At 46.0% G+C, this 13,119-nt stretch overlaps 1 protein-coding gene across 3 annotated transcripts in view; it reads left to right on the forward strand.

Moving 5' to 3' along the window:
* TNS3 (tensin 3) overlaps positions 1-13,119 on the forward strand; it is a 1,058,399-nt gene that overhangs the window by 586,584 nt on the left and 458,696 nt on the right. For all 3 annotated transcript variants that reach the window (XM_063922694.1, XM_063922695.1, XM_063922696.1), the window contains exon 15: positions 6,322-6,451. In XM_063922694.1, the coding sequence (XP_063778764.1) occupies positions 6,322-6,451 (130 nt within the window). The remainder of the gene's footprint in view (positions 1-6,321; positions 6,452-13,119) is intronic.

The following is a 13,119-nucleotide window of genomic DNA, read 5'->3' on the forward strand; positions in this document are numbered from 1 at the left end:
TGTTGTTGGCCTTGGCTTCGGCCAGGCGTGTATCAGAATTGGCGGCTTTGTCATGTAAAAGCCCTTATCTGATTTTCCATATGGATAGGGCAGAATTGAGGACTCGCCCCCAGTTTCTTCCTAAAGTGGTATGAGCTTTTCATCTGAACCAACCTATCGTGGTGCCTGCGGCTGCTACAGACTTGGAGGCTACCAAGTTGTTGGACGTAGTCAGGGCCCTGAAAAGCTATGTTTCCAGGACAGCTGGAGTCAGAAAGACTGACTTGCTATTTATCCTGTATGCGCCCAACAAGTTGGGTGCACCTGCTTCAAAGCAGACTATTGCTCGCTGGATCTGTAGTACGATTCAGCTTGCACATTCTGCGGCTGGACTGCAGCATCCTAAATCAGTGAAAGCCCATTCCACGAGGAAGGTGGGCTCATCTTGGGCGGCTGCCCGAGGGGTCTCGGCTTTACAACTTTGCCGAGCAGCTACTTGGTCGGGGTCAAACACATTTGCTAAATTCTACAAGTTTGACACCCTGGCTGAGGAGGACCTAGAGTTTGCCCATTCGGTGCTGCAGAGTCATCCGCACTCTCCCGCCCGTTTGGGAGCTTTGGTATAATCCCCATGGTCCTTACGGAGTCCCAGCATCCACTTAGGACGTCAGAGAAAATAAGAATTTACTCACCGGTAATTCTATTTCTCGTAGTCCGTAGTGGATGCTGGGCGCCCATCCCAAGTGCGGATTGTCTGCAATACTTGTATATAGTTATTGTTTAACTAAAGGGTTATTGTTGAGCCATCTGTTGAGAGGCTCCGTTGTTGTCATACTGTTAACTGGGTATAATATCACGAGTTATACGGTGTGATTGGTGTGGCTGGTATGAGTCTTACCCGGGATTCTAAATCCTTCCTTATTGTGTCAGCTCTTCCGGGCACAGTATCCTAACTGAAGTCTGGAGGAGGGTCATAGTGGGAGGAGCCAGTGCACACCAGTTAGACCTAAAGCTTTCTTTATAGTTGTGCCCAGTCTCCTGCGGAGCCGCTATTCCCCATGGTCCTTACGGAGTCCCAGCATCCACTACGGACTACGAGAAATAGAATTACCGGTGAGTAAATTCTTTTTTTTTCTTGCACAGAAAAAAATCAGCATCACCTTTCCTGATTCTCCGGAATTAGATGAGGTTTTTAAACGAGGCTGGAAAAATCCTGATAAAAGATATCAGGTTACTAGGAAGTTTTTACGCTCTTTCCCGTTTACACTCGAAGGTCACAAACATTGGGAAGAACCCCCAGCCATAGGTGTCTCAGTGTCCCGCCTCTCTAAGAAGGCAGTGTTACTGGCCCCTGGGTCCTTTCAGCTCAAGGACCCTAGGGATAGGAAAATAGAAACTACATTAAAGTCTATATACACAGCGGCTGGCTTATCACAAAGACCTGTGATAGCGTGTTGCTGAATGACGCATGCCATCCACACCTGGGCTACTCAAATTCAAGAGGGCTTTGCAGGGGATATGCCCCCGGTCACTATGGTGGCCCTCATTAAGCACATTCAGGACACTGCACGAGTACTGTGTGACTCTCTCAAGAAAATAGGCACTATTAACGCTAGAACTACTGCCATGGCGGTGTCGGCGCGCAGAGCTTTGTGGTTGCGTCTGCGTCAGTGGATTGCAGATGCAGATTCCTTGGATACATGGATTTCTAAGGTCACTGTGGGGAAATCCATGTTTCTCCCCTCTGGGGCCCCACCAGGTAGGCGTGCCTACCCGGGGCCATCTACTCTTTCCTTTCGGACCTCCAGATTCAGGTTAAGGGCCAGAGGTGCCTCCAATGTGGCACTAGGCACCAGAGGTAAGACTAGAAAACCAGTTGCTGACGATGTTTCCCAGGAATTAAGCACCAGTGCAACTTCCTTACAAGCCTCAACATGTCGGTGCCTCCCCACCCCGAGGGGATCTCGAGGTGGGAGCTTGTCTGTGTCACTTCAGCCACATCTGGGCAGCCTCCTGCCAGGATACCTGGGTAAAGGATCTAATTTCCCAGGGCTACTATCAGAAAGACAGATTCCTTGTTCGTGCTATGTGATGCGCAGAAAAAGGGTTGCCCTGCTTCTAAGCTGTCCATTGCTCATTGGATTAGGGCCCTCATTCCGAGTTGATCGGTCGCAAGGCGAATTTAGCAGAGTTACACACGCTAAGCCGCCGCCTACTGGGAGTGAATCTTAGCTTCTTAAAATTGCGACCGATGTATTCGCAATATTGCGATTACTAACTACTTAGCAGTTTCAGAGTAGCTCCAGACTTACTCTGCCTGTGCGATCATTTCAGTGCTTGTCGTTCCTGGTTGACGTCACAAACACACCCAGCGTTCGCCCAGGCACTCCCACCGTTTCTCCGGCCACTCCTGCGTTTTTTCCGGAAACGGTAGCGTTTTCAGCCACACGCCCCTGAAACGCCGTGTTTCCGCCCAGTAACACCCATTTCCTGTCAATCACATTACGAACGCCGGAGCGAAGAAAAAGCCGTGAGTAAAAATACTTTCTTCATAGTAAAGTTACTTGGCGCAGTCGCAGTGCGAACATTGCGCATGCGTACTAAGCGGATTTTCACTGCGATGCGATGAAAAATACCGAGCGAGCAACTCGGAATGAGGGCCTAGGTTGACTATCCAACAGGCTTATGTGTTGGCAGGCTTGCATGTTCCACAGTCTCTGAAGGCCCACTCTCCAAGATCGGTAATGGTCTTCCTGGGCGGCTGCCCGTGGAGTCTCGGCCATGCAACTGTGCCGAGCTGCTACCTGGTCGGGGAGGAACACCTTTGTGAAGTTCTACAAGTTTGATACCCTGGCCAAAGAGGATACCCAGTTTGGGCAGGCGTCTCTGCACGTTACCGCCCGTCCTGGATGCATTTAGATGTCCCCATCGTATTACGTAAACCCCAGTATACCTTATGGATTGCAGAGAAAACTGGATTTTAATACCTACTGGTAAATTCCTTTCTCGTAGTCCATAAGGGATACTGGGTGCCCGCCTCAGTGCGTTGACTTCTCTACAGGTTTTCTTTTCAAAATATTACCTGTTCAGCTGTTGCTGTTTTTGTTCCAGACATTTGCTGGTGTTTTTATGTGATGGTGTGCTGGTGTGTGAATCTCACTGCTCCTTGTTTGTTATTTTCCTTCTCTCAAGTATGTCCTTTCTCCTTTGGGCACTATTTTGCTTAACTGCCCGTGGTAGGGGGCATAGAGGGAAGGAGCTTGCACACCCAGTGGAAGAAATTTAAAGTGCACCTGCTCCTTTGAAACCCTTCTATACCCCAATGTATTAAGTAAACCCCAGTATCCCTTATGGACTACGAGAAAGGGATTTACCGGTAGTTATTAAAATCCCATTTTCTATCATGTCCCTCCTTTCCCTTCTCTGCTCCAAACTATACATATTGAGATTTTTTAGTCTTTCAGGGTATGTTTTGTTATGTAGGCCATGCACATTTTAGTTGCCCTTCTTTCTACAGGGTCGAATGTATTAATATCCTGCTGAAGATATGGTCTCCAGAACTGGACACAGTATTCTAGATGAGGCCGTACTAATGACCTGTACAGTGGTATTATTACTTTTTTTCCTTCTGCTGATTCCTCTCCCTATGCAACCAAGCATGTGACTAGCCTTCCTCATTGCTTTGTTACATTGCTTACCTGCCTTTGTCACCTGAAATAGTGACTCCTAGATCCCTTTCCTCCTCAGTAGTTTCTAGTATAGTGCCATTAATACTGTATTTAGCCTTTGGATTTTTGATGCCAAAGTGATGATATTGCATTTTTTGGCATTAAACTGTAATTGCAACGCTCTTGAGCATGCCTCTAGTCTACCTAGATCAGGGGTAGGCAACCTGCGGCTCTCCAGCTGCTGTGGAACTACACATCCCAGCATGCCCTGCCACAGTTTAAGGACATCCTAGCAGCAAACCTGTGTTAGAGCATGTTGGGATGTATAGTTACACAGCAGCTGGAGAGCCACAGGTTGCCTACCCCTGACCTAGATACTCAATCATTTGTTATTCTTGTGCTGTTATAGTGTGTTTGAGGCTGGTAGAATGATCACTTGTTTTGCTTCCCAGACTATATACGAGGGGTGATAGATAAAACCGGTTTTAATTAGAATTGATAACTGTCCAGAGTTGATTCCAAATTGAATCATTATAGTACCAGAGGCAGAGTTGCCAGCAAGTCATTTTTCACACACATCTTGCGTTTTTAGCATGTACATGCTCCAGAGCATACACACAAGTATCTATGGGAGTGAGCCACATTCATGTCTATGGGCAAGCCGCAGTCATACACAGCTCAGTTGCATATCCATTTGTAGCTGAATTAACATAACTGGGTGGCAGTAAAGCATTTGCACATAGGCTAAGTTTAGTGAAGCTGGATATATGGAATTGCAAAGGCAGTGCTACCTTGTACATTTGCAGGAATTCATGTGTTTTCAGGGGGATCTCAGGCCCGAGGATGCGACTGGTACAACTGCACACTGATTATGGTTATGAAACAAAGCTTATGGATAGGCGCAGTGCTGTGGTATTTATGTGGGCAACTCAGTGTGTAAGGGCGAATAACCAATTTTAATTCTGTTCGTGCAATGTGGATGCAACTACAGCCAACTTGCATGCAACTCCGAACTGTCCCCATTTTGCATAAGAACATAGGGGTCTATTTACTAAGCCTTGGATGGAGATAAAGTACCAGCCAATCAGCTTCTAACTGTCATTTTTTCCCAACACAGCCTGTGGAATGGCAGTTAGGAGCCGATTGGCTGGTACTTTATCTCCGCCCACTTTATCTCCATCAGAGGCTTGGCCTTAGTCTCTAAAATTTACCTTGAAACCCATAAACAGGCTCATATATGCATTTTGAATGTATTTTTAGAAAAAAATTATTTTAAGAAAACTGCGTTCTAGTTGACGAAAAACGGTCTCAATGTAGTCATTATGGCTTAATCCATGGCAATAGAGATATAGATATAAGACACACAAACAGGCTCTGCTGATTAAAATTGTATGCTGCATGCCTATATTCTCTGTGTGACTGTGGCTGTATCTGCATATGAAAAACACTGTAATGTAGCATTTCGTATGAAGATACAACCGCAGTCGCACACACAGAATATAGGGGGTCATTCCGAGTTGATCGCTAGCCGCCATTGGTCTGAGCGCAGCGATCAGGCTAAAAATCTGCATTTCTGCGCATGCGTATGCACCACAATGCGCACGCGCGACGTACGGATACAAAGAACTTTGTGGTTTTGCACAGGTTCTAGCGAAGCTTTAAGTCGCACGGCACAACGCAAGAAGATTGACAGGAAGGGGGCGTTTCTGGGTGTCAACTGACCGTTTTCAGGGAGTGTTTGGAAAAACGCAGGCATGCCAGGGAAAACGCAGGCATGGCTGGGCGAACGCTGGGCGGGTGTGTGAAGTCAAAAGCCAACCCTCCAACGTTAGAATCAACTCACACGAAGAGTAAGTCCGGGGCTGGTCTTGTTTTGCGCAAAATGTTTTTGCTGGCGCTCTGCTGCACAGGCGTTTGCACTTCTGCAAAGCGAAAATACACTCCCCGGTGGGTGGTGACAATGCATTTGCACGGCTGCTAAAAACTGCTAGCGAGCGATCAACTCGGAATGACCCCCATAGGCATGTTGCATATCATTTTAATCAGCAGAGTCTGCTTGTGCGCGTTAGTGTGAAGAAGATGCATTTTGGGGGAAAAATGCACTAAGAGATGCCCGGCATTAGTAAATGTGCTCACGACTAGGTGAGACTTGAAGGGCTGTTTAGCGTGACTGCAGCAACAATATAGGAGGGCCTTTTTCTGTCAGGCAGTGTAAATTATCCCAGCACTCTGCAATAATATAGCTGCCAATGATTTGAACAGTATAAATCTAAAACTTACAACAACTCATTTTTACTATCGTAACACTTGTCTGGACCCGATCCAATCTCCGAAATAAACAAAGCACTAATGATTACCACCAGTTAACCAAATGTTACAATACTACTAAAAAAAAAATGCCTAATTAGCACTTACCAAGCAGTGCATGGGCTTACAATATGAGAATATGTTTTGAGTATACAAAATTGGCTAAATTTTAATTTAAAGATAAAATGAAAGTTGTAATAAAATATTTGCGCTTATAAATCTGTGACAACCAATAGCCACTAAGTGCATTGTTCTTTTTGTAACTTTTATTCCTTGATTAACAAAAATTTGTACTATAAAATAAACAATATGAATACATTTCATCTTATAGGAAATACTCATGTTTTATTTTTTTTTTTATTGACAGATCAAAGGTTACCATAAGAAATACCGTTCTGTAACCCGTGATGTCATTTTCAGGCTGCAGTTCCATACAGGGGCTGTGCATGGCCACCGACTGATTTTTGGAAAAGAAGAGTTAGATCATGCAAACAAAGGTGAGATCTGTGCCAGTATCTAATACTGTATTGTATACAGATACATATGCTAAATAATCTAACAGATAGCGAAGAGTGCTATCACATGCTCAATGAACGTGTACAGTACATTGCAGTTTTATCTAGATGAGCCTGCATTCATAGTGCATTTGCGGTTTGACTGATGTCAGGCGTATAAACGTAAAAATTTAAACTTACTGCACTACAGTATATTAACTGTTGTATTTAATTCTGTAAATAGCATATGATTTAATCCCAGGATATTTTATCTCCTGTAGGTATGTTGGCTCAAGGATATAGTGTAGTGGTTCTCAAACTCTGTCATCAGGACCCCAAACAATTCACATTTTGCAGGTCACCCAGCAGATGCACAGGTGTGTTCACTACTCAGTGACATTTTAAAACATCCACAGGTGGAGCTAATTATTTCACTTGTGATTCTGTGAGAAGAACTGCAAAACATGAACTATGGAGGTAATTCCAAGTTGATCGCAGCAGGATTTTTGATAGCAATTGGGCAAAACCATGTGCACTGCAGGGGGGGCCAGATATAACATTTGCAGAGAGAGTTAGATTTGGGCGGGTTATTTTATTTCTGTGCAGGGTAAATACTGGCTGCTTTATTTTTACACTGCAAATTAGATTGCCGATTGAACACACCCCACCCAAATCTAACTCTCTCTGCACATGTTATATCTGCCTCCCCTGCAGTGCACATGGTTTTGCCCAATTGCTAACAAAAATCCTGCTGCGATCAACTTGGAATTACCCCCCATGTTTGGTCCTGAGGACCGCGTTTAAGAACCTGTGTTACAGTGAACATTATTGTACAGTGGCACAGATGCTGGCATGTTTTCAATTTCGACCAGGTCCATATCCGAATGGAGTTTGCACATTTTCCTAGTGATTGCATGGTTTTTATGGTGCTTTATGGTCAGTTAACTGTCTTCTTGCAAAAATGGTATTTGTGTTTTATGGAGTTTAGACAGTAAGCTCCAGCAGGGCACAGAGTGATGTGAACTAATCCCTATTCTCTAGAACAGTGGTTCTCAAACTCTGTCCTCAGGATCCCACACAGTTCACGTTTTGCAGGTCACTGAGGAGGTGCACAAGTGTATGCATTACTCACTGACACATTTTGAAACATCCACAGGCGGAGCTCATTTTACCTGCGATTCTGTGAGGAGATCTGGAAATCACAAACTTTTGGGGTCCCGAGGACCGAGTTTGAGAGCCTGTGCTCTAGAAAGAACTGAATAATATGGTGATGGAATGCATGCAAATAAACCCTACAATTTAAAAAAAAAAAAAACATCTATAGGAGTTCTACACATACTGAAAGATTCACCCTTACAGGAACATTGTACCTGGTGAACACTAAAGCTGTCGCTGAAAATGTATCTTTACAGAACTGTTGGTGCATCCTAGGGATTCTATGGGGTATATGCAATTGCGGTCGAATTCCCGAAATTGTCGAAAAACGGGACATTTTCGCCAAAAAAAATAATTTGACAATGCAATTCAGTACTTTTCGTAAAAAAAAACGGACTTTCAAAATTCGACTTTTTGAAATTCGACATTTGTCAAATTCGACATTTCTGCAATGGTACAAATGCGGCAATTCGACAAAAGTATATTCAATTGAAGATTGTAAATTCGACAACAGTGCTTTTAGACAGTAAATTTGTCATTTTCAATCCGCCACACTTTGCTGGTGGAATCTAATAAAAAAATTTAAAAACAAGTTTTTTTTTTTTGTTTTTTTTATTGGTAATAGCATATCTATTTATATTAGAAGGGATTAGGTACTTGGTTTGTCTATTTTGGAGGCACAAGTATTATTTATATATTTTTTAAAATATTTTTTTTTATTTTTTTTAATGGAATGGTAAAAATCAGGAAAAAAAATGCATGGGGTCCCCCCTCCTAAGCATAACCAGCCTCGGGCTCTTCGAGCCGGTCCTGGTTCTAAAAATCCAGGGAAAAAACTGACAGGGGATCCCCCGTATTTTTAAAACCAGCACCGGGCTCTGCGCCTGGTGCTGGTGCAAAAAATACAAGGGACAAAAAGCGTAGGGGTCCCCCATATTTTTTACACCAGCATCGGCCGGGGTACCCTGGAAGAGTGGGGACCCCTTCAATCAAGGGGTCCCCCCCCCAGCCAACCAAGGGCCAGGGATGAAGCCCGAGGCTGTCCCCCCCCCCCCCCCCCATCCAAGGGCTGCGGATGGGGGGCTGATAGCCTTGGGTAAAATGATAGAATATTGTTTTTTTCCAGAAGAGCTACAAGTCCCAGCAAGCCTCCCCCGCAAGCTGGTACTTGGAGAACCACAAGTACCAGCATGCTGGTGGAAAAACGGGCCCGCTGGTACCTGTAGTTCTACTGAAAAAAAAAATACCCAAATAAAAACAGGAGACACACACCGTGAAAGTAAAAGTTTATTTCATACATGCCGACACATACATACTTACCTATGTTGACCCGCCGACTGCCACATCTCCTGATCCGACGATCCGGGGTACCTGTGAATAAAATTATACTCACCTGATCCAGTGTCCTGTGATTTGTAATCCACGTACTTGGCAAAACAAAAAAACGAATACCCGGACCACACGGACTGAAAGGGGTCCCATGTTTACACATGGGACCCCTTTCCCCGAATGCAGAGACCCCCCCATGACTGCTGTCACAGAAAGGTCCCTTCAGCCAATCAGGAAGTGCCACTTCGTGGCACTCTCCTGATTGGGTGTATGCACGTCTGAGCTGGCAGACAGCTCATCGCACAGCTCCCTCCATTAGTTTCAATGGTGGGAACTTTGCGGTCAGCGGTGTGGTTACCCGCGGTCAGCCGCTGACCGCGGGTGACCTCACCGCTGACCGCAAAGTTCCCACCATTGAATATAATGGTGAGGCTTAGCGATGCGCTGTCTGACAGCTCAGACGCGCATAGCCAATCAGCAGAGTGCCACGACGTTGCGCTCGCTGATTGGCTGAAGGGACCCTCTGCGACAGGAGTCACGTGGGGTCCCGGCATTCGTGGAAAGGGGTCCCATGTGTAAACATGGGAACCCTTTCAGTCCGTTTGGTCCGGGTTGATGTTTTGTTGTTTTGCCAAGTACGAGGATTATTTAAAAAGATCCAAACACTGGATCAGGTGAGTATAATTTTATTCACAGGTACCCCGGATTCTTCAGTGACGAGGGGGGCGTGGCCAGAGTCGGCGGGTCAACATAGGTAAGTATGTATGTGTCGGCATGTATGAAATAAACTTTTACTTTCACGGTGTGTCTCCTGTTTTTATTTGGGTATTTTCCCACAGTAGAACTACAGGTACCAGCGGGCCCGTTTTTCCACCCGCATGCTGGTACTTGTGGTTCTCCAAGTACCAGCTTGCGGGGGTGGCTTGCTGGGACTTGTAGTTCTTCTGGAAAAAAACAATATTCTATCATTTTACTCAAGGCTATCAGCCCCCCATCCGCAGCCCTTGGATGGGGGGACAGCCTCGGGCTTCACCCCTGGCCCTTGGGTGGCTGGGGGGGACCCCTTGATTGAAGGGGTCCCCACTTCCCCAGGGTACCCCGGCCAGGGGTGACTAGTCGGATATTTAATGCCACGGCCGCAGGGCGCTGTATATAAGTGACCCCCGGCTGTGGCATTATCTGTCCAGCTAGTGGAGCCCGATGCTGGTGTAAAAAATACGGGGGACGCCTACGCTTTTTGTCCCCCGTATTTTTTGCACCAGCACCAGGCACAGAGCCCGGTGTTGGTTTTAAAAATACGGGGGATCCCCTGTCAGTTTTTCCCCCAGATTTTTAGAACCAGGACCGGCTCGAAGAGCCCGAGGCTGGTTATGCTTAGGAGGGGGACCCTACGCAATTTTTTTTCCGGGGTTTTTCCCGTTTTTTTTTCATTTTTACAAGTCTAATCAAAATCCGTCAAATCGGCCGTTTTTCGACAGCGGGACTGACGAATCCGTTTTTTATTGAATATGTTGAATTCCGGCACCCACCTGCCGGAATTCGACGGTCGAATTGTGTCGAATTAAAAAACGGGCGAAAAATTGCCGCGATTCGCTGGCAATTGCATATACCCCTATATATCCAAATATATGCACAATTCAGCAAATGGCTGGCACTCCACTTTAAACAGTGTGCACTTTCCATTCCTCCCAACATGACCCTCTCCAGGAGGGACAAAATGTACTGCTCCTGGACTATTTTCTTAATTTATGATTGCCAGCACCTGTTTTGAACAGGTTAATGGATAAGAAAGGTGTTTCACTACAGGTAATGGCAATCCATAAATTAAGAGGGAAGTCCAGGAGCAGAGCATTCTGACCCTCCCGGAGAGGGTCATGTTGGGAGTTAAGACTTTCCATGGGACCCGATGAGACCCCTTACAGTCCGGCAAATTCACAGTGGCATTCCAATAACTTTCTTCAGATAAATAGTATACTTATGTTTCAGATGGTTAATACATCTTTCTCCAGCATCCATAAGGGATATTGGGGACAGATTTAGTATGATGGGGTATAGACGGGTCCAAAGGAGCCAGTGCACTTTAAATTTCTTCAACTGGATGTGCTGGCTCCTCCCCTCTGTGCATCCTCCCACAGGCAGTTTAAAAAAATGTGCCCTCAGGAGCGGATGCACACTCTGCAAGCTCCAGAGTTTTTCTTCAATTTCATTTAAACTTTTACTTATTTCGGAATGCTGTTTGGGCAATAGCATACCTGCGCCGTGGGAGTAAAGGGGTTACCGGCTTCCTGAGGTGCAGAGCCGCTTCTCCGCTGCAGGACCACCGTCCTGAGTGGCTGTTTGTTCAGCAGGGCACTGCGCCTTATCTGTCGCATTGTGCGGCAGAAGCGTGGGTGAGGCGTACAGGTCCCGTCTGGGGGGGAACCGCGGTGCCCCTGCGTGAGACTGGCTGAGGTTGTGTTGTACCAAGCATCTATGTGAGGCTACACAGCCTGTGGAGACATTGCCAGTATAAAACTTATTAGTAGCTCCGGTGCCATAGCGGGGGGTGGAGCTACATCAGAGCGGGCACAGCTGCATTTTGGCGCCTTTCTCTGCATAAGCAAGCAGCCTCACGCAGCTCCTCAAAACGGTCTCAGGATCACTGGTACCGGGTGTAGAGGGGGAGAGCCGCCATTAGTGCACAGTTTACATTCCTTTGGGGAATTCTCTGTGTAGCAGTATCACTGTTATATGTTACTACATAAAACGCTGACAGTCTCACTGGGGCTGTACAGTGTTAGGTGCGCTGGTGTCCTCTCTTCTGTGTCTCCTCTCACATGCAATAGGGCAGGCTTGTATTGTATTCAGTCTGTGTTGTATGTGTATTGTTTGTCTTTCATTATGGTGAAACAAAAGTCATGCAATGTATGTAATGCCAGATTCTCCCCTAGTTCATCGGGCTCCATATCCTGTGAGCAGTGTAGTCAGTCATCACAAAATGCTGATAACAACATGGGGGAGAGTCCAGAGCCTTCCTTTGCTGGGGGCTATAAAAACCATGATGTCGGATATGTCAACTCAGCTCACTGCCAATGCCAATAAAACACAAGAACCGCAACAAGCAGTGGCTAGCCTAACTGCCAAGGCTGATGCTTCCCATCCCCGCTGTCTACAAGTGCACAAAAACGTGCTTTGTCTGCAATTCTATCAGATTCTGATGATGTTGTACAGGTGGATGGGGATCCCATTAGTGGGGATTCCACCCCTACACATGGTATCGAACCGCTCATATTGGCTATTCGGGATGTGTTAAAGCTCCCCCTGGAGGACGCTACTAATTATTTTTTTTCCTTCCACAAGACAAACTGACAGTCACCTTTCCTGATTCCAAAGAATTGGACAATTTATTTAAATTACCCTGGAAAAATCCAGATAAAAAATATCAGGTGTCCAAAAGGTTTTTAAATACCTTCCCATTTGTCCCTGAAGGCAGGAAATTTTGGGAAGAATCTCCAGCAGTAGACGTCTCAGTCTCTTGCCTTTCTAAAAAGGCTGTGCTCCCTGCTCCAGGCTCTTTTACGGTAAAAGACCCGGGGGATAGGAAAATACAGACCACTATAAAATCTGTCTACACTGCTGCAGGTGTAGCTCAAAGACTGGTCTTTGCTAGATGCTTGATGACACATTCCATTCATACATCGGCTACTCAGATTCAAGATTGTCTTTCAGTTGCTATGACCTTGGTTACTACTGTAACTTTCCTAAAACACATTCAGAACACGGCAAGAGTCCTCTGTGACTCCCTTAAAGAGATTGGCAATATAAATGCTAGAACAACTGTTATGGCTGTGTCTTCACGCAGAGCCATATGGTTGCGTCAGTGGATTGCAGACGCTGATTCCAAACATTATGTGGAATCTCTTCCCTTCACAGGTGCATGGCTCTTCAGCGGTGAATTGGACGCAAGGATCTCCAAAGCTGCTGCTGGGAAATCCATGTTTCTCTCTACATGGGCTCCGCCTGCTAGGCGTACCTACCCGGGACATCAACTCAGTACTTTCGGTCCTTCAAGATTTCGATCTAGGGCCCCCGGGTGCCTCCAATGCAGCTAGAGGCTCCAGAGGTAAGCCTAAGAAACCAGCCATTGCTGGCTCTCAGGAACAGAGCTCCAGTTCAGCTTCCACAAAGACTTCGGCATGACGGTGCCC

Source organism: Pseudophryne corroboree, chromosome 5 (assembly GCF_028390025.1).
Source record: "Pseudophryne corroboree isolate aPseCor3 chromosome 5, aPseCor3.hap2, whole genome shotgun sequence".
NCBI lineage: Eukaryota > Metazoa > Chordata > Amphibia > Anura > Myobatrachidae > Pseudophryne > Pseudophryne corroboree.